We start from the raw sequence: 26,622 nt of genomic DNA, 5'->3' as shown, positions 1-26,622 counted from the left end.
TCTTAGCCACAGTTTCCTCATCTATAAAATGGGTATATTATGTCCCCTATCAATCCCATAGGGTTGTAAGAAAAGCGCTTTTTCAATTTGGAACACAAAGTTTTAAAAGCAGATGCTTAAAAAAAAAAGGTGTTTTTTTTTCATGCAGCTGGGAAACAAGTTATATAGGAAATGGGGCATAGAAATCCATCCTGCCCTACAAGAAAGTAAAGGGAAAGGGGATAGGGGGGGAGTGGGGTGAAAGAGGGGAGGGCTGACTGGGGAACAAGGCAATCAGAATATATGCCATCTTGGAATGGGGGGAGGGTAGAAATGAGGAGAAAATTTGTAACTCAAAATCGTGTGGAAATCAATGTTGAAAACTAAAATATTAAATAAAATAAAACCTTAAAAAAAAAGAAAAGTGCTTTTTCAACTTCAAAGAACTATAGAAATAAGTTATTTATTTCCTGATTAATTCTTCCACATGTGTTTACAAATCATGATTCAAACAAAGAGAAATCTGACATTATCTACAAAGTAAGGAATTACCAGTTTTCACTGGAGGTAATCTAGTGGATGACCACTTTGTTGGGTGTTAGGCAGAAGCGGCGTCTTCTTCAGGTACAAGAACAACCAGCTTTTTTTTTGGGGGGGGGAGGAGGGAAGTCAAGGCAATTGGGGTTAAGTGACTTGCCCAAGGTCACACACCTAGTAAGTGTCAAGTGTCTGAGGCTGGATTTGAACTCAGGTCTTCCTGACCCAGGGCCGGTGCTCTACTCACTGAGCCACTACCTGCCCCACCCCCCAAGCTGACTTTTAAAGCCTCTTGCAAACTGAATATTATATGTGTTTTTGTGAACCTCTCTATCCTCCGATTTCTAAGATTGCAGTTAGCTAGCTCCATTTACTGCTATTTTCTCCATTTCTTAAAATTCTTTGGAAACTGCACTCTAGTTAGGGTGGGTTTGTTGTTGTTGTTTTGAAATGAGTTCTGTAAACCTGGGGATTCCTCTCTGAATTCTCTCTAGGGAAGCACTTGCCATTTCCTATCTTTCCAGCATTTGACAATGTGTGGAATTCATCCATTCCATCTTCACTAAAAGAATTCGAATGATCATCTGCTGATAGTACTTACCTGATCCTCAGATTCTGTTTTTAAAGGATTTAATATAGCATACAACTAAGGTAATCTGTTTTCATTTATCTTTTGAAAAGACTTCATAAGAATAAAACCTCTACATCCTACTATGTCTGATAGAAATCTCTTCACGTCTGCCAATCTTTAATACCATCTGAACTTAGATTATTAAAAATCTGACTCAAAGATGCCTGAAAAAAACAAATGCAACTTAATTTGCATAAAGACAGATATTCATATTATATCAAAATAAACCAAGAGGATTATCATGGAGGCATATGTCAAAGAACCAAGAATAACTGCACCAGGAGAGAAAAAGCTGAAATTACCTAAGGCAAAAACCATTAGACAAACTACTTGCATTCTACCTGACTGTCTTCACTGCCACCTGCTAGAGGGTGGGGGTCAAATACCTGAGGGTTGACTTAATAATACTGGACTCCAATTCTATTTGCCTGTTAATCAATGAGGTCAAGTTTTCCTAACTGTAGGCAACTCTTCTCCCCATCTGAGATGTCCCGGCACAAAGCAAAGGCTAAAATCATTGGATGTTTTTGAGTAAAACTCTAATAGAAGTTTATTTACACTTTTTCCCACCCAAAACAAAGTTCAAGTCAAAGCAAACAAAAATGAGACTAACAGACAATTTTCTCAGATTGTGTGGCAATTATTTAATATGGTTTGAACTGGTGTATTTCAAACCTCCATACCAGTATCAACTACCACCATCACAGTGAGTCTGAGTAGGCCAGGACCCAGATAAGTTGGTTCAGCATGTGGCCTGCTCTATTTGAACATGAAGTGTACAAAGTCAAAAGTACCACAATATGTTACATTTCTCAACATAATTCATTATGGTAAATTACAACACAATAATCTAGTTTCCAAAAAATCCCTGCAACTTTTAAAAAACTGAAATAATTTAAGATGAGTTATAGAAAGTAGTTTAGAATTTTCAATGTTAAATTTAAATGTCAATTTTTTGCCTCTAATTTATTAAAAAGTAAAGTAATATTCTTACATGATAAATGTTTAACCAGCTTAAAGAGAAAATTCACTGATGCAGGTAGAACTAGTACAAGCAAAGATGAGAGTTAAAGTAGTACAAGTATAGAAATATGAAATAAAAGCCCTAATCCAGAAAATGCTATTTACTATATTTATCATTGAAGTTCACAAGTACTATTAATGATGAAGAGGCTTCGAAGATGACCGTATTTCTTTTAAGTGACTGTTTTTTAATTGTGACTGGCATGAAGCTATGTACAACTTGAAAGTCTAAGTACAGAATGGGCTGGCAAGACAATTTTCCCAGGGAAAACTAGATGCTTTTAGAGGTAGCTATCTGGCTTAATAGAGGGCCAGGTGTGGAGTCAGAAAAGACCAGAGTTCAAATCCTGCCTCAGACACTTACTAGCTGGGTGACCCTGGGCAAGTCACTTAATCTCTGTCTTCCTCAGCTGTCAAATGGGGATAATAACAGCACCTACCTCCCAGGGTGGTTGTGAAGATCAAATGAGATAATTTTTAAGTGCTTTGCAAACCCTAAAGCACTATATTAATGTTATCTATTGTTATGCTGATGATCCTTTTACTAAGTCAAAACAAACTTTAAAAAAAAAATCATGACTGATCTATAAAGGATTGCTTACATCATAAAAAACTGTTACTGAATTTCTCAGTGTAAAACAACTCATTCCACAAGAGAAATGTTGGTGCTCCGGATGTGTCTGATAGTGCCTGGCAGATTCTGTGCAAAGCAGCTTGGCATGGTTTCATTTACAGGTAATATGGTGGAGCGTAATAAAGAGAAGCACCTATATAGCTCAGGATTTCTGCAATCAATTAAATGAGAAACAAAAATCCTCCTATCTCATACTGCAATCAGATGAAGTAACAGATGGAGTTTAAGATGCTTGTTTGATTACATATGTATGATAGGTTGTTGAAACTGCTGTTGGGGAATTTGTTACTGCGCAAACCCGTGAATGGAAATACCATATTAAGAGAAAATTTCAATATAATTGATGACTTTTCATGAAAATGATATAATGTCAAAGAATTATATTGGAGTCTGTGGTGACAGCACTCAACCACTGTTAGGACTGACTGCTGATCTCTAAGCACTGGTTAAGAATGTGGATGGCCCTTCATGCAATGAGTATACACTGCACGCTTCACAGATGATCACTTCTACTGAAATACTAGAGTGAGAAGCTAGGTAGTTTTCACGTTGTTACAAGAGTAAACAACTCTATGAAAAACAGTCTATTAAAAGAAAGGTTCTTTGAAAAGTTGCATGATGAGATGGGGCGGAGCACAGGACGCTTCTATCATTGAGAAATATGGCTGGCTTGGCTTTTTTGTTGTGGGTGTATGCGTCATTTTCCTTAGTGGTAATAAAGAGGAAGGCAAGTTCATTATGTAACAAAAATTTCTTCTTGAGATTTGAGTATCTGGTGCATATTTTTGAAAAACTAAGTTTACTAAATAAAGCATTGCAAGGTCTGCAAACCCTGATCCAAAAAGACAAAGTGACCACATTTATGACCAAGTCCCAACTATCAAGGATACATTTTCAAAGTGTTTTTGACATTTCCCAATTTTAAAAACACCGGCTCTACAAATGAAAGCCAAATGAAGCCAGCCCTGTTTAATCAACTGACCAGCAGCCTACAGGAACAACTCTAATTTTATTTTAAAGACTTAGATAGTTTAAAAGATGAACTAAGAGCCCATTCATTTGCCACGGACAGACACACTGCATTTTACTTGGTCTTACTCCAGCTGAAGAAGAACACTGAATAGACTCACCCTGTGACACTGAAATAAGCATGTGACTGTGAAAAACTTGCTAAGTTGTTTTTTTTGTTTTTTGGTTTTTTTTTTGGTGTCAAACAAGGTTTTCTGCTGTAGATGTTCTAAAGACAAAGTATCATCTAGATTGGTGGTGGAAAGACTTGCAAGTAGCAACACCATCAACGACACCAAGGTTAAAGAAATTTTGCTCTAATAAACTCCAACTATTACAAAAATATTATTTTTACAATTTATAAATGTGAAAATTATAAAGGACCACCAAATAACTACACATTATTAACAATTAAAGTATGTATGTTCAAGATTTCAGTGTTATAACAATTTAATAAATACTTAATTTGACTTGAATAGGATCTAAAATTATTTATATAGATTGTCTTATGAAAAGTAGAGGGCAATGACACATAAAAGTCGGAAATCATTAGCTTAGAAGATGCCCAAACCATTTTAAACATGGACTTCAAATACAACCTCTGAATAAGAAAATCTGTATTTCTGTTTTAGGTTACTAAAAATGTGATTTTAAAATGGGAACAATTCTCTGTCTCCTCCACTGTACAGAAAACACCTTGTTCACAAATTGCCAGCAGATCTAACAGCACAGATCATTTTATTCTACATCACAGCAAGTGGAGGCTGAAGTAAGATTCCAGGTTTTTAATTTATGGGCACCAAAAGACTATTGTGTCCATTATCCAAAAGTAGATTGGAAAGGCTTGCTGTTGGCAAGGAATGTACGACTTCAGTAACAACTTGACAAAATCCCTACCTGCTCCATGTGTTTACCATACAGAATAAATGCTATTTTTATCAACTAAGTTAGTATGACATGTATCCTACTTAACATAGACAGGAATGTAGAAACAGTTCTCCTCTGTTAATTCCAACACCAACTGTTGGACTATGCTCAATTACCAAAATGACAGAGTGGTGCTCAGACATAATCTACGTGGTTAATTATGTGCAGATATAATCTAGGCACAAACAAGATGGGATTTCTTTTTAAATACATAGCAAGAGCTATAGTAGGTCTATATTTCAGCACCTGAGTAAGAAAACTGTCTCTAAATCCTAATACATCTACTCACTAGACAAATTAACCTCCTTGGGACCCATTCAAAAACTCAAAAGGAAGCAAAAAAGGCCACTGAGCAACCACAATCAATGCCACAAGGTCCACGAAATAAGCTTTACAGTAAACTTGACTCATAGGACAGCCCTTCTGAGGCTGTGTGGGCTCTGACACAATTCAAATAAACTTGAATTATCTGGTGTCCCATCTCACAGATTAGAAAGCAAATCTAGAAGGAAGAGAACAAGCATTTATTAAGCGCCTACTATGTCCCAGGAGGGGCAGTTAGGCAGTATAGTGGATAGAACACCGGACCTGGAGTCAGGAAGATTCCTCTTCCTGAGTTCTAATCCTGGCCTCAGACACTTCCTAGACATGTGACCCTGGACAAGTCACTTAATTCTGTCTGCCTCAGTTCTGCATCTGTAAAATGAGCTAGAGAAGGAAATGGCAAACTACTCCAGTAGCTCTGCCAAGTAAACTCCAAATGGGACCATGAGGAGTTGGACACAACTGAAATGACTGAACAACAACACCTTCCAGGCACTGTGCTAAGTGTTTCACAAATACGATTTCATTTAATCCTCACAACAACCCTTGGAGGGAGCTGCTATTATGATCCTCATTTTACAAATGGGGAAGAAACTAAGAGTTTAAGTGACTTGCCTGGGGTCACACAGCTAACGTGTATCCTGAAGCTAGATTTGAACTCCCTGACTTCAGGTTCAGCGCCCTATCTATTGCACTCCCCCCGCCACTTCCCTACCCCGTAGGGTGCAACTAGAGACAGGCATATCAACAGCAGCAAGAAATGATGGCTAACACTGAGGGAGGAGCCAGAAAAAAACTATAAAAAGCATATATAAGAACTCACAAAGTTCATTAGTCTGGGGACCTTAGAGATCATTTAAGTCCAAGTCTCTTCACTTTAAAGTGGGGAAAACTGAGGACCAGAAAGGGAAAATGGTCAGAATTTGAACTCAGGTCCTTCGACTCCAAAACCAGCATTCTTCCCACTGCACCACACTACTTCCCAACAACTTCCAGATAACTAAAGCCAATGTACTAAATGGGGAGACTCATTTGGAAAACTCACAGATGTGAAAATACCTCACTCTCTGGCAATGGCAAAAAAAAATTAAGCATGACTTTTAACGGTTAAAAAGCACCCAAGTCTATGCAATTCTAATATATTCCTTTTCTAAAAGATAATCTTATCTTGCCAAAGATACTAAAGCAGAAATAAGTCACTCAGACTTTTTTCTATTTGCTGGTGAGATTTTTGAAGCTCTAAAATCGATACCAGTAGGTAATTAAACATAGCAACCATCATAATACCTAAGTAAATGTTATATAATTTGGGGTCAAGAAATGAAAAGGTCCTTAAGAAAATGACTATACTAAAACACTACTAATCTGCATGCAGTAATAGAAAGAATGGAGAATGAATTGGTTAGGTTCTCACTGTGGTCTTTTACTTATGCTTACAGTCTCAGCAATTCATTTTAAACTAATCATTTTAGTAATTTATCTGAAAGAAATCCATTTGGGCAGAGATCTTAAAATCATGATCTGGTGCCATTTACCTATTTCAAAAGTTGCACCCAGGCCACCCTTCAAGCCTAAACTTCAAGTCTAAAAAACTCTGAAATTATGTGAACAGTCCTTCCTCCCTCCTCCATTTCAAACCTAGTCAAAGGCCCTGATAAGCCATGCGAAGTTTGGAACTCTAATATGAACAGGTTCTTTTGACCACTCCAATGGAGACGCCACCTGGCCACTCTTCTCTAGGGGCTGCAGTTCTGCACCCTAAGCAGACACAGCAACTAGAGACCAGGAAAAGAAAGTTTTCACCATTCAGGCCAAATGGTTCAACATGAGAAATGGATCTGATTTTATCAGCAGAAATAACATTAAAGAACATGCATTACCATCTGCTTTGCCACTGTGCTCTAAGGACTATGATAAATTTCCATCTGACTTGTAGCTGAAGACTCTTAGATGTTCTGGCTACCCCAGTGGTATCAAACTCAAACAGAAAGAGAATCCCTGTGGGCCTCATCTTGACTTGGAAAACCACAAATTATCACTATTGATTGCTTTATTATTTCTTTTGTTAAATGTTTCCCAATTACATTTTAATCTGTTTAGCACTAGCCTGTTTGATACCTCTGGTCTATTTATTTCACTAGAATGTGAACTCCTTGAGAGCAGGGTCTGCCTTGCTCTTCTACTGAATCCTCAGTGCTTTGCACATAGTAACCACTCAATAAATGCATTTTCATTCACCGACACCAAAAAGCTAAGGGGTTGGGGAAGGAATCATCCAAAATCGGGGATACCTGGCATCAAACATGGAAAATTTCTGCCCCATTATAATCAAGCAGTGCCTGGCACGGAACAGAGGCAAAATAGATACTTGATGGTTAGGAGAGGATAGACAAGTATTTGCAAACTCAAAGATTATCTCTGAAATAGAAAGTCAGTTCTACTAAACATATTGAGCTTCTGAAAGTGACTAAGAAGCATCTGTTTAGGGTCTTAAATTTAAAAGAAAAAAGAAAATCCACAAAATAAGCCAGCAGGTGAGAAGCCAGAGGACTCAGCACCTCACAATCCCTAATGGAAATCCTCACATTTCTTAGCTCGTTTTGGTTAATAATGTTTTCATTCTAATGAAAACAGCATTTGATTTAGCCCCCAGTGGTGCTGTGAGCTGGCCAGCTTTCACTTTTTATGTTTTGCCCTTATTAATTAACCCCTTTTTCTTTGCCTACCTCCACTCTACCTCACCCCCCAAAACATAAACTTTAGACTAACTTTGGCACTCTGTCATCTCTAGAGTTTTCTAATGAGAAAGTTGATCCTTTCAGGCTCAGTGTGAATCAAAAGCTAGAGCCCCTGCTGCAAGCACTCATTACAACAGCCTTATTGAAGGAGCCTCATTCACTGGTTGGAAAAAACAACGTTGGGTATTTCTGAAAACTCCTCTCTTAATATCCTCTTATTTAATTAATAACAGACTATTCAGGTTTCTATGGGGTTCTACCAAGAAATTCTTCCTTCCAACTCTAGTTGCTTAGAAAGCTTGCAGAAGCAACTAAACACAATACTTAAACAGCATGAAGTGAACCCCAAACAAAAATTCGTCAAGATCTAGCAAAACACAGTATGTGTACACCAAAAAAAAAAACAACCAAAAACCAAAAAACCAAAAAACACTCAGAGAGGAAATACAAGTTAAGAAACTGTTGCAAGGCCTATCACATTCCAGATTTAATCTTCAAAAGGATCCCACTTGGTTTTAGTTTTATCCACTTGGAAAAACTTGCTTACCTATAAGTTTAAGGACAAATAATTTCATTTTGGAAGTTTCCTTTAATACACTGTTTTCTCAGAAAGTTAAGTTCCTAACTAAGATCAACTTTTCTTTCCCAGTAACAAAGTTTATGGCCAGTCAGAAATAAATCAATTTTTAGAAAGAGAAATGTTAGTACGATAACTTCTCAGGAGGGCAGTTTTATAACCCCCCTATGGCAAAATGAAGACCAACATAAGATGGAGTTACAGTGAGGAAAAAGCAGGAGCACATCAGAAGTTGTAGGACTTTCTCTCTATGATGATAGTGACATTAAAGAGTGTACATTATCATGAATATAGAAGGAAGACACTGCCACTCAACATTTATTTGGTCTAGTTCCACTATCATCTCCTGCAGTTTTCAATTTTCTTGTTAAATATTAAATGAAGAGAAAACCATGTTAAGTAGTAATCACAATTATCTTGACCTGAGAATTGCCATGCCATGTTTAAATAAGAGAGAACTATAGAGGGGAGAAGAAATACAGTTTTTTGTTTTTTTTTCCAAATCTGGTGCTCTCTCCTAAAAGAATCCTACATCCAAGCGATTCAGACGCACATTAGTTATCAGCCTGAAAGTCTGATAGTCCTGGACACTGAAGCCAGTCATCCCCATCCAATCTCCCTGAAAAAGGTCCAACAAGCAAAGCTGAAATGCTGCTTTAGACAGTAATTCCACAACTCAATAATGAGCTTCTGGAACACGCACTGGAAACAAATCATGATAAGAATAAAGCCCCTAAGCCCCTTTGTACCTCTAAGCCTCTGTCACATAAAGGTCAGGTGCCTCAGTCCTCTCACGGCAGAGCCTGGAGCCTGTGATTCTGTCTTTAGTACTATAGTCTTCCTTAAACCTGGCCTATGTAAAAGCAGAGGCCAAGGGTGTTTGGGGGTATGCAGTCTAAAACTCATTTCGGGGGGAGAGAGGGGAGTGTAGACTTACGGTTTTATTGGGGGTGTACAGAACTCCTGATGTAGAAAACTCCCTCCACTGATACAGACACGAATAATAAGGATCACTAACATTTAAATAGAACTTTATGGTTTACAAAGGGCTTTACGTATACTATCCCATCTGATCTTCACAACAACCTTGTGAGACAGATGCTATTTTGTCTGTAACTTAAGAGTTTTCCAGAGTTCCAGGAGCACTTGGAGGTTAAGTGATTTGTCCATGAGCAACCACCTAGAATGTGTCAGAGGCAGGACGTGAACCCCAGGTTGCCTTGATAATAACCCCATAGCTGTCACGGCTTCTTATGAAACAGAGTCTACCTTAAATAAACTACTTCACAACAGCTGGAAATAAACTTTAATTTCTCTCCAGCTTATGATTAACCCTAACCCAGCTCCTAAATATGCAATAAAACAATTGGAAAAATTTTTGACAAGAGCTCACTGGCTGCAGGATTCTTCCTAAACTTAGTTGTTTTTTTCCTCCCAAGATTCATGTGCTACTTTTCTCTACTTCTTAGATACTTAGTGCGTAGAAGAAATTAAGCAAGTTTAAAACTGATGAAAGCTTCCTGTTGACACTTTCAGGAAGTAAAACTCTCTTTAGTTACAAAACAGACATAATTCAGGGAAAAGCAAGGTTTAAAAGTCTCCATAATGTCTCCCATCAAACATTAAAAACCAATAGGTAAAGCTAACTCTGGCTTTTTCTGTTGAAACTTCCTAGAAAATGACAACTTCGAGGTCAATGACATAGATGATCATCTACTCTTTTACATTCTCAGAGACATAACTAAATCACATGTGGATGATCTGAGATATCTCAAATATTCATTTCCCTACTTTAAATCCTTTACTATGGATATAGACAGAGGAACAGGGAGCAATTATTCCTCAACCTTAGAAAGATAGTTTCATTTACTTTAGCAATTAATCATGAAAAGTCTATAATAATAATAATAATCATGATAAAATTGCAGCTGGATTTGTAAGACACTCACAAAATTGGGTTTGTTTGACTCACTCTGCTTACCATAGGCAGAAATAATTAACAATAAATCTGGAACATGGTGATACTACTACTTGCGATACCTACCTCACAAAGGGGGTTGGGGTGGGAAGAAAGCATGCTGTAAAACTTCCAGCACTAGACAAATGTGAACGCTGGTACTAACAAGTACAAGACAATATTTATCTCCACAGATCACAGCCGTTTTACTCTCCTGTGGTAGAAAGACTAATCCTGAAACTGATGTGTCAGGTGAAGGTCTAGCTATGGCAGATGGTGTTTTAAGTCTTCAAGTCTAACAGGCTAACCAGAACTTTTTAAAATAATAAGTCTCAAGATAAGGACTCAGCAAGACAGGCAGTCAGTCAATGAGCATTTATTGTCAACTATGAGTCAAGTACTGTGCTAAGCCCTGGGGATACAAAGAGGCAAAAGACAGTCCCTGACCTTAAGGAGTTCACAATCTAACACAATCTAACAACAAGCAAACCAGTATGTACAAACAAGCTACATATAGGACAACTAGGAAATAATTAAGAGAGGAAAAGGCACTAGAAGTAAGGAAGGGCATCCTATAAAAGATGGGATTTTAACTGGCACTTAAAGGAAGCCAGGGAAGCCAGGAGGCAGAGATGAAGGAGAGCATTCCAGGTATGGGGAACAGCCAAAAAAAAGCCCACGGACAAAAGACAGTCTTGTTCATGGAACAGCAAGGAGGCCAGTATTACAGGACTGAAGACTGAATACATATACACACAGTAGCAGGGAAGGTAGGAAGGAGGAAAGAGTTTAGGGGAAATGATAGTAAGTTCTACATTGGATATGTTGAATTTAAGAAGTTTACTGGACATCAAGTTAGAGATATGTGAAAGGCAGTTGGAGATACAAGATTGGAGGTCAGCAGAGAGGTTAGGGCAGGAAAGGAAGATTTGAGCATCATCAGCAGAGAGGACAATTAAATCCATGGGAGCTGATGAGATCACCAAGAATAGAAAGAGAAGTGTGGCAGGTGAAAGATGAAATGAAGAGAAGAGGGCCCAGTTCAGAATCCTGAGGGACATCTATGATTAGAGGGAGTGGTCTGGAAGAAGATCCAGCAAGGGAAAGAGAGAAGTAAGGGTCAGTTAGGTAGGAGAACCAGGAGAGAGTGGTGACCTGAAAACCTAGAGAGAAGACAGTATCAAGGAGGAGAGGGTGATCAACAATGTCAAAGGCCGCAGAAAGGTCAAGGAGCATGAGGATTGAGAAAAGGTTCTCAGCTGAGCAGGTGGGGGGAGGGGGAGCCATGGAAGAGCCATTGTGGAGAGTAGGAGACTGAGTTAAACAGGAAGGTGCAGAAGGCTTGCCTAGAAGCAATGAGAGGCCACTTGAAGGTCTCCATGTCCCTTAACAGTTTCATCACAGCACCTAGTTTCAGGGCAATCTTGCTTGAAACTACCTGTGTAGTTTACTATCATAGTGAGAGCAAACAACAAATACCATTCAGTGTTGGTGGCACTTGGGACTCACTCGAGAGCTCTGGGCTTTTAAGTTACCGCCATCGCTGTTCCAACTCAGGTTCAGCTCCCTACCCACACATGAGAGAAGGGTAGGGAAAAGGAACTGATTTGGGGACAGAATGGGGCTGGCCAGCATGTAGCTCAGCTCCTCTCTGCCTCCTCTCTGATCCTCAATGTCAGAGCTGGATGAGCCTAACGTTATTATCTCTTCTGACTCCTTCCTTCAACAAGTGAGACAAATGAAGCCTAGGGAAGGGAAATGGCTTGCCTAGGCACAGACCCAAGTTCTTTTGAATTCAAGTCTCTTGCTCCTTCCTCTATACCACACTCCCTCTCCATCCTCTCTGTGTCTTTCTAGTCTCATTCCACATTATTCTCCTTTCTGTATATTATGTTCTAGACAAAGGGGACAACTTGTCTGTTCAAACTGCATGCATTACCACAAGCCTGGGATGTGCTCCCCTCATCTGTTGAAAAGTTCTTCATTCAGGGCTCTGCTCAGTGACCACCTCCTCAAGGAAGCCTTCCCTGATGTCTCCTAGCTGAATGGGTTCCTTCTTTCTCACATTTTTCTAGAAGACATTGTTTAGCTCTTTTCCTTTGCCCCTTACTTTGTAAACCATTTGTGTGTTGCTGTGTATAAGCTCCTTCAAGGGAAGGCTATGTTGTTTTTCATCTTTGTTCTTCCATTCACATAATAGGCAGTCAATAAATAACTGTTGAAATTTAATCCTTTGGCCTCTGTAGCCCTGGGTGGTGCTAATTTGTGATTCTATCTGAAACTGGAAATAAACATCCTGTGGTAACATGCTTCCTTTTCTCCTCTCTACCTCCTTTTGTTCTTTTTTACCTAAAAGGCGAAAAAATTCATCCGGCTCCAATATCTGGGGTTTAGATCCCAGGTTTGAAGGAACTTTGTCAAACCCTGTCTCAAGATCTTTCTGAATAAGAAATCAGTTCTTCTCAATTAACATCAAGTTATAAAGAAGATAGAAATCAGATATTTTAATTTTGGGTGTTAATTTTGAATCATGTTATAATGGTGTCTACAATATTGATCATATCAACTATAAAAAATTCATTTAGTATTTTGCTTACTGCATTTGTTAAATGGCTGTCTCAAGCAGGGAAGAAATTCAAATAAAGTAATATAACATTTTCTTAGGTTATACCTTCACATTCTGGTCCAATAGAGCTCACTATTTTAAGTTACTGTGACCACTATAATCCAAGTTGCTGAAAAATGAAAACACAAAAAAATTCTGACTCCCTCCCTCTCATTTCAGGGACTAAAAAAGTGAAAGGGTTGCTACAAATGAATCCAGTAGATAACAAGAGTGTCCCAGAAGGTCAGAGGTCAAACAGACCCATTGGGATCTTACAGCTTCACAGCTTTAAGTTCCAAATTAATTTCTTATCAACAATGCAACTTTTGCAAACATACAGAGCTATTACATAGCACTCCTCCTCTCAAGGCAGATGCCAAAAAGAAAACAAAATTTAGTTCAAACTGCTGAAACTTGTATAAATTAATCAGCCAGAGAAAGGAAAAGCATGTTCCATATAGTAGGGAAGGTATGACATGATAAACGATAAAAGTTTCTAAAACCTGATTTAACCACACACACAAAAAGCTCTAAGAGACCGTCAGGGTATAAACATGAATTCGATGGGTATTTATTAAGCCCCTAATATGTACCAAGCACTGTGCTGGGTCCTGAGGACACAAAGACGAGAGAGAGAGAGAGAGAGAGAGAGAGAGATCAAAGCAGAACTGGAGAAGCTTGGCCCCCTTAACTCAACCTCTATCATGCTCACTGTTGCACCATTTGGATTACTTCAAAGTATTCAAGCCCTGTGGTTTCTGCCCCAAGCCTTAGAGATGGCTGAGAAACCACAAAACCCAAAGAAAGAGATTCTCTATTGCGCACCTGTCGGCAGAATATGTGTTTTTATGCAAACACACAACAGACCACACCACAAGTGCTACCATGCAATGTTACTTGACATTTTTTATTCCAAAAGTTTTTACAGTGAGGAGCTCTGCAATAATATGGCCAGACTGGACAACAAGGAGGGAGAGGTCAAGGATCAGTGACCATGCAGTATGGAAGAAGAGTTGCCTGAAGGTCACAAAAATTAAGGGACTCGCCCCTAGTCATGGACTCAGTAAGTGCCAGAGGATGAGGTTGGAATCCAGGAAGAGACACTCAGAAAGATGCTGAATTATGGGGCTGCTGTTCAGACTACTTTCATAGAGATGTGTTCTCCTGTTTTCTGACTGCAACTGTGAGTGCCCCCCAAAGTAATTGGCTCCAATGGAGGCAGCCCAGACCTGCCCTCCCTGCACTTTCTTCTGCGTCACACTGCACTTCACTGGTCTCTGCAAGCAGGAAGGAACTGCTACAACTACAGCACAAGGCACTACATTCTACTCTGAGCATCATAAACAGCATCATAAGCCAAGTTCTCTGTGCAGAACCTTTACTTTTGGAGATAATGAAAGAGACAAAAGGATTAGAGTGGCATTTTCGGGTTCTGGGTGGAGTTGGTGGCGCCAGCCATTATAAAAAAAGCATCCTTTGACTTAAGACAAAGCATTAGGATTTGGATGCCATGCAAAAAAAAAAATAGATTCTCACAAAGTTGCTTTTCAGAATATAACCTAATTTGAAATGGTTTATTTTTTTGTGTGTATAACAGATCCCAAAATAATATAATTTTCATAAGAAATGAAGCATAAAGCTAGTATTAAGAATGGCAAAATTGGATCTGGATTGCATACATCTTAAAATGGGCTGAGAGGCAAGCTGTTTCTAGAAACTGAGATACTGAGACAATGGCATAAGCTTGTAAACAAGTCTTTACCACACTTTTGGTGGAAAGAGGTGAGAACTCATTCAGGTGACTGAGATTTAACACTATGCTTTAGCTTAGCCAGCTATTCCCTTATAGGGTCACACAGACCACTTGAAAAGGCCTCCCAACCTTTTCAGACTGCTGAGGAATTGTTATGGTGACTACCTCAGAACGACATTGAGCTACAAGAGCTGTTATCACAGGCTTAGTACAATCATTTCTGTTTGTTGTTATTCCACAGTTACTGCGAGTCAAAGGCAAACTGTCACACTCATAGATATTTATACCTTTTGCCAAGTTTTATAACCCGAAACAGTGAAAATACTATAGGCATTAGGCTTTAACGTGGACCAATTCCTTCTACCATTTAGAAAACACATATTAAAAACAAGCATGGAGATCTAAATTTGGAAATTAGCAACTAAATATGTGAAATAATTACTTAAAAACAATTCACCAACGCAACTGTCAAGGCTTAGGCACCACAAAAACCTCCAACTGAAATTGAGGTTTTAAAATCATCAAAAATTAAATTTCACTTAGATACCAAAGTACAGTTCCCCTAAACCAAAATGTTCTAGCTGTTCTTTCAGTGGCAATACCAAGCAGAGAGAAGGAAATAAGGTCTCCCAAGTGGCATAATCAGATGGCTCAGGCCGAAGCCTAGAAAGGAACATGCACCCTGTGGAGGCTCGCTTGCAAATCCAAGGGTAATCATTTGGTTACCCTGTCTATATGTCTACCACAATAACTACTTAGTGTTAAAAAAAAATTTTGTGGGAGAAAATTTTTTGTGAACGCAAAGATCTAATTATTCTCTTCTAAATATGTCCAATGTGTATAAATTCAACAAAATATCTTTCAATTTTTATGTCTGATTTTCTGTAATTCAAATCATATATTAAATGGATATGTATTAAATTTACCTTGCCAGTCAAAAAATAATTCAGTGTTATTGTGCATAGACTAGTGTTAAGAGTACTCTGAAAATGAAGATGTTAAGTATTACTGTGATAACAACTTCAACCAAAAAATTTTCCTGTGATTCTAGCAAGCACTAGGAAATAGGGTGGAAGAGGTTTGGAACATAAGAAAAAACAATGCTTAGAGCACTTTGGATGGGAAGAGGGTTTTTCCAGTGTAAATTGCTGAAAAAAGGATTTGTTTATGCTGGATAAACAGCAGTAGCTCCGCACATCAGGTGAAGGCTATTGCAGTCATAAATCTATGGGATTATCCTATACTGCAGGATTTTCTGCAATTAAAGAGGCTGGGGGTGGGCAGGGAAGGGAAGGAGTGAGGACAATTCACTTTCCTTCTGCCTCAGAGGAAGCTTTTTTTCTTGTTAAATCAGAATTGGGGTGATATATCAGGATGGGTTTTCATTAGGCAATTCTATGATGCTGATACATGAATTTGGTTCAATTCCCCAAGTTTTACTTGCCAAAGAACTGTCTTCATTTTAAAAAAAAGGTCAGTGTATCTCTTGATTCAAAATGAAACTCAAGAGACACAGTTCCCACACCACATGCTTAAGAGAACCCTCAAAAACAGTGCAAAAGGAAATCCCTCCATCTATCATTACTAAACTGTTCTGTAACAATAAAGGAATGCTGAACATAAAACCATGCCTCAACAACAACAAAGTTTCTATTTGGGTTTGACACAAGAACCAGTTTGTACTTGCAAAATTTATGGAGAAAAGGGCACTGGTAAAGAACTAAAAGATTCCTCAGCAGCTTGTGTTAACCTCATTTCCAAAGATCTAAGTTGTGTCAAACAGAAAAATTCTTATCTTACATAGTTGACACAAAATTCATACGGCCTTCATGCAATATCACTGATATTTTATTGGGCCACTCAAAACACACACTGCAGTCAGTCAGCAGAATTATCACTGCAGCACCATCAACCTTTTTGTTGTCGAGACTAGAAAAAAAAATTCCCTTAAAGATCATAAACATTAAAAAAGCAATCATAAAATGAGAATTTTTTTTTAAGTTTAAAGTAAATCAGAATAAAAACACCTTAAGGGAACAGGTTTAAAATCACTAACACTTCAGGCATATGGGGATAAGCATTCAGAAAGTATTTGTCAATTGACAATGATATTAGAAGACTAACAGACAGGACCCTTAACTATAAAAATAAAAAACTCAACCCACTTTCCAGCTGCAGTTAACTACAGAAACAAAAGAAATGACCATATTTTAAAGGTATGGAAATCTAAAAAAAAATGTATACATGTAACACGTTCCCTTTTCCTTTGTTTTTTAAGTTTACAAGTGGCTAAATAGAAACTACCTTTACTCTCTCCAGTTAGGATTTGAAAATGCCATTTTAGTTATTACTGGAGCAAGGGTAAGATAATTTAGGTTTTTCTAAATTATTTCTAAATTCCATAAATTATTTCTAAAAGCAGTTTACAATTTTCTAGAAGTTATGTACTTATTTACTAGAGGTAGGTAATTGTTTTCTACCCTTAGAATATTTTCTCATCAGTAATAGTAACATCTAAAAAATACAAGTTCTTTGAAGCTGGGGCTTATAAGCGTTCCCATTCACAATACATGTTTAGGGAACTTTTCTACTGTTTCCTAAAATCTTTGGGGCAAACCCTGAAAATACCAGCATTACCTATTGTTTTAAAATAATTAAAAAAAACCCATGAAACAAAAAAATCTATCTAAGGAAATCTGTTTGTTCCATCTTTTATAGTTCATCGACCCAGCCTATGAGACAAAACAGCATAAGCCACACAATTACCCCGAGTAGGAAAGAGAATCACAGAGAAAGTTCCCTTGAACAAAGCTCAGATCACATTCCATGGCAATAGATGGTGTGAATTACTGTTTCAATCATAAGATTCATAAGCAGAGCCAAATCTGGGCCTTGAAAGATGCGAAATGCTACCCATTTTCTTCCACATAGTCTATTTTCCTTTGCACAAATTTTGTCCTCTAACACAGCACTTGTATAGTGGGGTTTTGGGAGAAGATGGAACAACAACATTTAACATTTCTATAGCACTATATGCCAGGCATGGTGCTAATCCTTTAGGATGATTATTTCATTTTATCCTAACAACACTCCTTTGAGACTGAACAAAGGGCTTAAAGTTCTGCTTGGTCCCAAGTCTGTGTTAAGATCTCTTCAATGGACTGGCAACATCAGGGGAAACTTACCATGAAGAGAGGAAAAGAAGCTGTCAAATCCTCTGTGCCTCAACATACTGGGTGTGTGAGCTCCAAGTGTACAAATTCCCAAGAAACTTAGGGCAATTGCTACATGTTTTGTTAAATTATTTAAAGTGGCATGATCGCTAAATTTTTTTTAAACGGAGATGCTGTGCATAATAACACAATGGAGAAATCATTAAGAAACCATTTACCCCCAAAAAACATAATCCTTATAAAGATGCCAAAGTCATCAACTTCCAGTTTATCTGCCACATAAACTTTTCAAAAGGCATTCTATGTTATTTCCCTGACTCTACTCAACATGCCCATCTGTGTGTGTGCTTCTCACCTCAGACAGGCCACCTAAGCAGTCATGTGGTGAACATCCCCCCCCATAGCTAGGTCCTCTGCTGCTTGGTGAGAACCTAGAGAAAGTAACATTCACAAAGCTATACTACTGATAGTTACCGTCCCCGAAAATACACTACACAATTATGAACTAAAAATCACGGAAGGCCTTTTAGAAAAATTATCACACATGTTAAGCTACTGTAGCAGGTGGTCAGAGAATTCATCAATAGGTGATTTTAAACTTAGCTGACCTGCTGAAAGGTGAACTCAAGTTACAGATCACCAGTTTTTGCTCTAATCTTACTCCTTAACACATACCATGAGGCAGAAACCGTACAAAAACTGACCTTTCAGGGCTCAGGGAAGTAAATTTTTTTTATTATATGGCGCAGTTTGGCACAGTTATTATATCTTTAGTCTTTGGGGTATTTTTATACTGTCCAAGTGTAGCACAACATTTTTTTTTTAAACAGTTGGCCAAACCATGACATATACTAAAAAAAAAAAAAAGAAGGTTACTTACCTGAGCCCTAACATCCCAGCTACCATGGAATCCTGCTGGAGCTGGTCTACAGAAGCAAGATGTGTTCTGGGGAGTCACATGTCACATCAAAGCAGGAACTGGTGATTCTGTGTTTTTATGGAGCCTAAAACAAAGAAAATGGTAAGTTGAAAGCCCCCATGTGCTTCAAGACCTTCTTCCCCAGGGCTACTTGGAGTATTCTGAAGATAAAAATGTAGAAAAATCCTATGTACACCAGGAAAGGTGACTTCATAACTGGAAGCTAAATACAAACCACAAGTCTTTGAAACACAGAGTATATGTATATTGCTACAATGAAAAGAATAACCATCTTGTTAAAAAAAAAAAAGAGAATATCAGACATTTTATTACCTGTGGCAAAGCCCTGACGCTATAAAACAGGGCATTAGCAGCAATCTTTGGCATGTTCCTCTGCCTCTAGGCACAAACCACACAGAAACATTCTGGGAGTGAATATATATTTTAAGACAACATGCTATATCAAGGTTTCACTCCACAAGGAATCCTTTAAATCCAGAAACAAAGCAGGCCTTGTTTTCCAAACCGTAGAAGACTTCACGATACAACGCATTTACACAAGCAACTACTATAGAATCATTTGAAGTGAAAGGGCTTTACATTCTAAGAAAGACTGAACTCAAAATAACGGCCAGCAACAGTGAAAACACGGTGACCTAGGCAATTAAGAGCCATCATCGAAAGTATTTTAATCTTTTACTACCAGGGACAACTTTGAAACCTCTTTAAAAACTATTATATTGCAATAACCAAAAGACTACAAGTTAATTATTACCTCTCCCTTCTGCTTTTGAATAAAATGCTCAGCTAAAAAGAGAGGTCTAGGGCTGCTTGGATGATTGTATTTTTAGATATTACTAAGATATCCGTCCTCATTTCCTTATTATGACCCAAACTGCCAGGAAAATAGCTAATCTCTTGGGCCTCTGAATTACCCAAATGCTGCACCTTTATCTTTACCCGAAACAGGACCAGAACGTGCTTTGGAAACTGTTCATGGGAACAATTATATGTACATTAGCCCATCACTTCCCCAGAATAGAGGGGAAGAAAAGAATGCTTTCATCTCTCACATTCAAGATCGAAGAGTGCTTTGAGATCCAAGCAGTAAAGTTAATTAGATAAACAAAAAAATGAAACTGGTGGATAAGCAAAAATTAATTAGATGATCTCTGGCAAATTAGTTAAATTCTCTGGATCTTTCTTCACATGTAAAGCTGAGATCAGACTAGATGATCTCTAAGGAAGGTACTTTCCAGCTCCAAAAGTCTTCGATCTAATCCAGTTTAAGTTTAAAAACAAAAACGACAACCAAAAATGAACCAATCAAAAATAAGAACTTGTCAAAAATGTGATTTGCAGGCAGACCTACCGGAAGACTTGTAGCTTTCAAAGCAAACAAGACAACTGACCCCTGAATTATCCTAGGCACTGGCAGCTTCAGAGATAGTAGTAGATATACACAAATAAACATGTACTTTAACGGCAAACAACTACAAGGATAAAGTATGTGATTATGTCCAAGTTACATGCTTTGTGTGAACAGTCACAAGGCTATCCTTCAAGAAATATCTTATTACCAAAAGGTGCAGCTGCCCAATCGTCATCACGAAAGGGGGCTGTTCCTGGCAACCCCACACCACAGTACCATTCAAGAATGCGACAAAACTTGCAAAGAGCAGGCCCACCTATCCTCCCAGCTTCACCGGATATTACGCCCCCTCCTCCTGAACTTTGTGATCCAGCCTTTGCACCTCACACACAACTCCCATCTTTGCCTTTGCCAAGGCCATCCAGCATCCTGGAAATGCACTCCCACCTTACCTTTGCCTAACAGAGTCTCCCAGGCCCCCTCCTCCTCTGAGAGGCAGCTTGGGTTCCATCTTCTGCATAAAGAACCTTCTGGTTGCTAGTGCCCTCCATCTGATATCTTGTATTTAACATATGTGAACATATTCCTATTTATTTACTATATCTGTGTTGTGTCTGTATATATGTATGTATGCATGTACACATGTGTGTGTGTTCTTGTGTCCCCCTTAGAAAGTAAGCTCCTTGCAAGAGTAGGGATTGTTTCATTCTTTGTATTTTTATCCCTAGAACCGAACACAGTTCCTGGCACACAGTAGGGATTTACTAAATACTTGTTGATTTGACTGAATTTCATGCAAATAAAGCTTCCATTTTGAAAAAATTTGCTCCATTGAAAAATACAAAAGAGAAGGAGCAAGACAGAATATTGTAACAAATTCTATACAATGAGCTGAAGGAGGGTAGAGAGGTTCGAGTTTCAAAGATACATTGATACCCCAAACAATGTCACAACAGGGAGCTGGTAACCAACAAGGCTGCCAGAAAGCTCTGGCGTGCTACTAGAATGAAGGCGATGATTCTTCAGTTTCAGAGTCACAGCTGCTCTATCTCCAAAGCAGGAAGATGGCATCCTGTAAGCCAAAGTGGACTGCTAGCTGTTCCCTAACCTTGAGCTGCTGTTCCTGCCTCTGGGCATTTCTGAAGGGCAGCCCCTGGTGCCTAGAAGACATTCTTTCCTCATCTTTACCAGTTAAAATCCTTTTGTTCCTTAAAAGGTTGGCCCACATGCCACTTACTCTAGGACGCCATCTTCATCCCCTGAGTTTGCATGAAATAAGATATAGAAGTTCTCTCTTCTCTCATATTTCCATTTGAAAATTTTAGATCTCTCCTTTGCTCCATCACATCTTACCTTGTATTATAATTACTTTTATTCATGCCATCAGAGAGCTGGTGGGCCAAACCAGGGATAATGGATAGGCCAGATGCCCAGCTGGTATCCATACAAAGTCAAGAGGTGTACGGAAAAGCCCTCAGCCTTGGGTGGACCCCCTGGGATGGACTTCCAAGAAACAAAGGACAAGAGGCACAACACAGGATGAGAACGTAAAATTGATAAAACCAAGGGTGTACGTGTCTGTGTGCGTGTGCGTGCGCGTGTATAAATAAAACAAATCTTCCCCTCCCTCCATACATACGTCATTGTACCCACAGAGTACAGCAGAGTAGTTTGCACATAGGTGCTTAGTTGAATGGTTGCTGAATTGAAGTGATAGTGGAATCCTACATTAAGGCTGGCCTGTATATGGATTAAACACGGCCAAGGGAACTAATTTTAGAAGAGTGTGTTTGGACACATTCGAATTCATAGGAAATGACCTTTTGTGAAAGACTGTGTTATGAACCTAGTACGCACACAACAGATACTAATTAATGACAACCTGAAAGATTTCATGCACTTTTCTTCAGGGCTGACCATGATGGCTGATCACAAAGTGTGACAAGATGTTTTAAGTCTGTTACAAGATTTTCACCAGTGCTCATATTCATGAAAGATTAACAGATCCTACAACACATTGTTTACTATCAAAATAGTAGCAAGAAGGTATGCCAAAGCTGAAAAGTGGACTCGACTAGAGGAATAAGTAATTCTACCTGAGTGACTAACAGTACTTTATGCTAAGTTAGCAGGAGAAGCATTCCAATTAGAAACAGTACACAAAACTTTAACAAAACACAGATATAGTGGTCTGCTACAAAATTATTTTACCACCTGCAGTTTTTCCTTTTCATGTGACAGAATTATTCAAAATCATGTTTCTCTTTTATGGTGTTGTATAATATGAGCCCTATCAAAGTAATAAAGCTTTAAGAAAAATGTACATGCCTTACAACTGACCAGCTGCGTGCAGGTGAAAGCAGAGGCTACTTTCTACCAAAAGCCCACTAACTCTAAACAAGAGACTAAAGGTGTACTTCACTTTAGAGTATGGGCAAAGGAAATCTGTGAAAAAAAGAAATTGTATTTTTCCATTAACCTGTATTATAATCTCAGAGATGTGATAAGCTGACACTAGCAAAGAAATCAGGAAGTGGCATTTCTATGAGCTATCAGGACACTTAGAACTCTGATGCCTAATCACACCACTGATTCAGTTAAATGTACTTTTCAAAGAAACCCCTCTCTGGATGAGGTTTATATTTATTCTATTTAAAGGACCAGAGGTGTGAAGAACAGATGACTGTCAAGGAGGCTGCTGCTCATGGACCTACTCGCTCCATTTCATAAGTTAGAGATACCTCTAACTTATCTAAGTGGGTCTTGTACAACAAAACCCACTTAGATATATTTGTATGTATTTATCTACAACAATGACTTATAAGCAGCATGGTCTAGTGGATAAAAGGCAAGCCCTACAGTAAGGAAGTCCTGGGTTCAAGCCCTGCCCCTGACACATACAGGCTGTGTGACCCTGGGCTAGTCACTTACCCTCTCAGTGGCCCAGGCAACTCTCTAAGACTAGGAATTACAGACCACCTTTCCATACCAGGCATTTCCCACAGAAATGAAATCACAGATTCCAATCAAAAACAGCAAAATAGTGGTTAGGCTAGTTGTTGGCTTGGTAATGTAGAAAGAACACTGAATTTGGAGTCGGAGAAATCGAGTTCAAATCTCCTCTCTACTCCTTACGTGTCTGACCTTTTCAGCATCCTCATCCATAACATTAGCTGATCTCTAAGGTTTCTTCTTCCAGCTTTTAAACCGATAGGTTCCATAAAAAACAAAACACAGACAGCACAAGAAAAGTGACGCTTTTACTTCTAGTTTGTTTTTTTTTTTTGGTTTTGAAGGTTTCAAAAGGCTCCTGATGGAAACATTACAGTATGAATTACTAGGTTTTCCTGACTAGGAATTAAGATGGGGGGGGGGGAAGGACAAACAAACAAACACGCTGTCTTTTTACTGGGTCCTAGCACATTTTCAAAGACTAGGAATTTGGTTTGTTGAATTTACCAAAATGTAGGGATCCAGATGAAAGCTTCACACTATGCCAGCCCTACAGTTCCCACTCAGGGTATTAGCTACCTTATAAAAGTTCAATTTAATTAGCCATAGGGGCAAGGTTACGTTTCATTTTCATAGCTTAACTAAATTCATAAATCTTATAAAGTTCCTCTGTTAGAAAGTCTAGATCAGTAAGCTTAAGACAAAGCAAGTTTAGTTTTGCAGGCATAGCCCCCAGTTCTCACAGAACCCAGCTGTCTCATCCATGCATGCTACTAGTCACAAGGGGTGTGTATGTATCGGCACAACCAATCCCCACTAGTAAAAAAATAAAAATAAAAAAATAACTGCCTGCACATGTCCTATGGAAAAAAAGGCAAGAATGTCTCCTTTGTAATGATGTACATTTGTTGTGAACAATCTACACTCCTACATACCTAATACTAAAAGCAGTTGACATTAGGTGAAAGAAAAAATTCATTTGGGTTTTATTTGCATTTTAGAGCAATTATTTTTCCTACACTATCTGTGTATGTTAATTTCATAAATGGTCTCTGGGATGAGATAAATCTTTTCAGATTCTTCCCACTCTCCTTAAGTCTTTAGTGGAAAGCTGTACACTTCGTACTGAAACCTAAAACCAGGCCAAAGTCACCTGGTTTTGCAAAGAACTTGAACGTTTATAATCAGTTGGGCCAAGTGTCACATATGAAGGTCCTGATTGTTACTTACACTTTGGAAATTTGAAATGAGTTTCAGTTTGGGGAGCCATTCGAAACTAAACTAGTAACAAAACAAAGCTGAAGGAACTGAAGGTAGAGAGAGTGCATTCAGACTCAAGAAACCACCAAACCAGACATCCATTGTCCTGCCTGTGACTTTGCTCCAAATGTACAATCCGAACTCAGGGCTCCAGAGTACGGCCCATCACTTTTATGTAACTGGAAGATTTTGGGTGGTGGAGGAGGGACGTGAGGTGTGCATACCATACTCCAAAAGCCACAAATTCAGACATGCCCCAAGAAGATGAGGAGAGGCACAATGTGGGGCTCTTCACCGTAGAGGCCCCTTGCCTGCAAGTATCAGAATTGGTGACACTTCCCGCACTGCTTCTATTAGAAAAGGCTGTGTGGGACAGAGGGGACACAATGTACACTCCTCCCTATGGGGTGGGCAGTAATTCCCATCTCCCTCTTCCTGCCACGGGGGAGGGGAGGAGGAGGAGAACTGACAGCCCTGTGGGGACTGGCAAAAATGTGGGGGATGAAAAAAAAAAACGGGAGTTAACTGGGCAGCAGAAGAGGCAAGAGGAGGGGAAGGGGAGGGGGGGGGGAGATGGGGCTGCTGTGGCGCACTCTTTCGCCGGGGAGTAGGACTACTACGCAGGCGCAGGAGGGGAGGGGCCAAAGTGGCGGGGGGGGGAGGGGGAAAGTCAGAGAGATGGGGGAGAAATGGGGGGGTGGGGAGAAGAAATGGAGGGGGGGGAGAAGAAATAGGGGGATGGGGAGAAGGAAAAAGGGGGATAAGAGAAAACGGGGGTGGGGGGAAAGAGAAGGCGGGATGGGGGGGCAGGGGAGGGGGAAGGGGAGGATGGATGGAGGAGCGAGCGCGCGACAGCGGGCGTGCACGAGTCCGAGCAGGGCAGGGAGGGGGCGGGCAGACAGGCCAGGCAGGAGCGCGCGGCCACGGCGCGAGAGCAGAAGACTGCGCGGCGCGGCACGGCGCTCGAGGCCCACCAGCGGCGGGCCGGAGCGCACGAGCGCCTAGCCGGGGCCAAGCAAGCGGGTGGGAGGGCGTGCGCGCGCTGGGACGCGCGCCGGGAGGCCGGCCGCCGCGAGAGGCGGGGTGGCACCGACGGAGGGCCCCGGGCTCCAAGGAGGGGGGAGCAAGAGCGAGGGAGGGGGGAGGGAAGGAGGGACGCCATCCACCAGCCCGGCCCGGCTCGCCTCCCCGACCCCGCGGCCCCCGCCCGTGCTGCCTCCTCTCCGCGGAGGGGCCCCCGCCCGCGGCCACAGCGGCGCCACTCACAGTCTGTCCTCCTCGCCTCCTCCTCCTCCGCTCAGCGCGGCGGCGGCGGCCATTTTCCGAACGGCTTTTACCACAGGACTCTTGATGAGGAGGGTGCGCGCGCGCCGCCGACAACCTGGGAGCGCGCGCGCCGCCCCACGTCTCAGCCACGCCACGCCCTCCCTATCCCTCTGGCTTCCCTCAGTTCTCTTACCCACCACGATCCGGTCCCTTTTCTATGGGCTGGGCGGCTCCACCCATGCTCCTTTCTGATTGGATAGTGTAGACGTCATTCCGAAAACTCGTGTGTGATTGGCTAGGAAGTAAGCGAAGGGGGCTGGAGTCCTGGTAGCAGCTCCATGAATTGGGGGAAGTTTCTGTCAATTACTGCCCAGGTGGAGGAGAGAGGAAGCCCTTCCTGACTGTTGATTGGATGATGATAATTTAATGGGACTGCGCCAATTGGGCGTTCTTAGCTGTCGGTTCAGGAAAGTGGGCGTGGCAGGACATTTGGTGTGGTCTAGCGGTTGGGATTTGAATATTAACACTTTTAACATTCTTCTCTGATGTTTATTTCTGCTGAAGCTCCTAAGGATCATCCATTTGTCCCTTTTATAAATCGGCTAATGTCCACCGGTCACATACACACGTACTTGCACGTATACCCGTCTAACACGCACTTTGAACCCATTCATTTAGTGTATTCGTACCTTTAGGGAAGGCAACCTCAAGAGCAAGAATATGCCTTCAGGGTACCCTCCCATTCGTCAGCCCCACTTCGCACTACTGCAGGTCCATATAAACGTGACCATAAGAATCAGGCCACATCAACTGCATTTATGCAGAAAGTGGGCTTTGGTCACAGGATCAGGATAGCATGCACAAAGGCTTCTCTTTTCGACCCCAATGTTAATGGGGCAGCTAGTGGATAGAGCACTGGGTCTGGAGTCAGATGCTTCTTAGCTGTGTGACCTTGGGTAAGTCACTTAGCCTCATTTTCCTCATCTG

The 26,622-nt window shown here is 40.2% G+C and overlaps 1 protein-coding gene across 2 annotated transcripts in view; it reads right to left on the bottom strand.

Annotated features, from left to right (window-relative positions):
• The window catches only part of MECP2 (methyl-CpG binding protein 2), a 91,246-nt gene extending 65,424 nt beyond the window's left edge, over positions 1–25,822 (bottom strand). Inside the window, exons 1-2 of one of the 2 annotated variants that reach the window (XM_036740387.1) lie at positions 25,636–25,822; positions 18,747–18,870 (exon numbers count right to left, since the gene is read on the bottom strand). In XM_036740387.1, the coding sequence (XP_036596282.1) occupies positions 18,747–18,772 (26 nt within the window). In that variant the 5' untranslated portion in view covers positions 18,773–18,870; positions 25,636–25,822. The remainder of the gene's footprint in view (positions 1–18,746; positions 18,871–25,635) is intronic. The other variant, XM_036740386.1, reaches the window with a different exon arrangement.
• Positions 25,823–26,622: the final 800 nt, after the last annotated feature.

The sequence above is a fragment of the Trichosurus vulpecula genome, assembly GCF_011100635.1.
Source record: "Trichosurus vulpecula isolate mTriVul1 chromosome X unlocalized genomic scaffold, mTriVul1.pri SUPER_X_unloc_1, whole genome shotgun sequence".
NCBI lineage: Eukaryota > Metazoa > Chordata > Mammalia > Diprotodontia > Phalangeridae > Trichosurus > Trichosurus vulpecula.
This window is presented reverse-complemented; position numbering and strand designations above follow the sequence as displayed.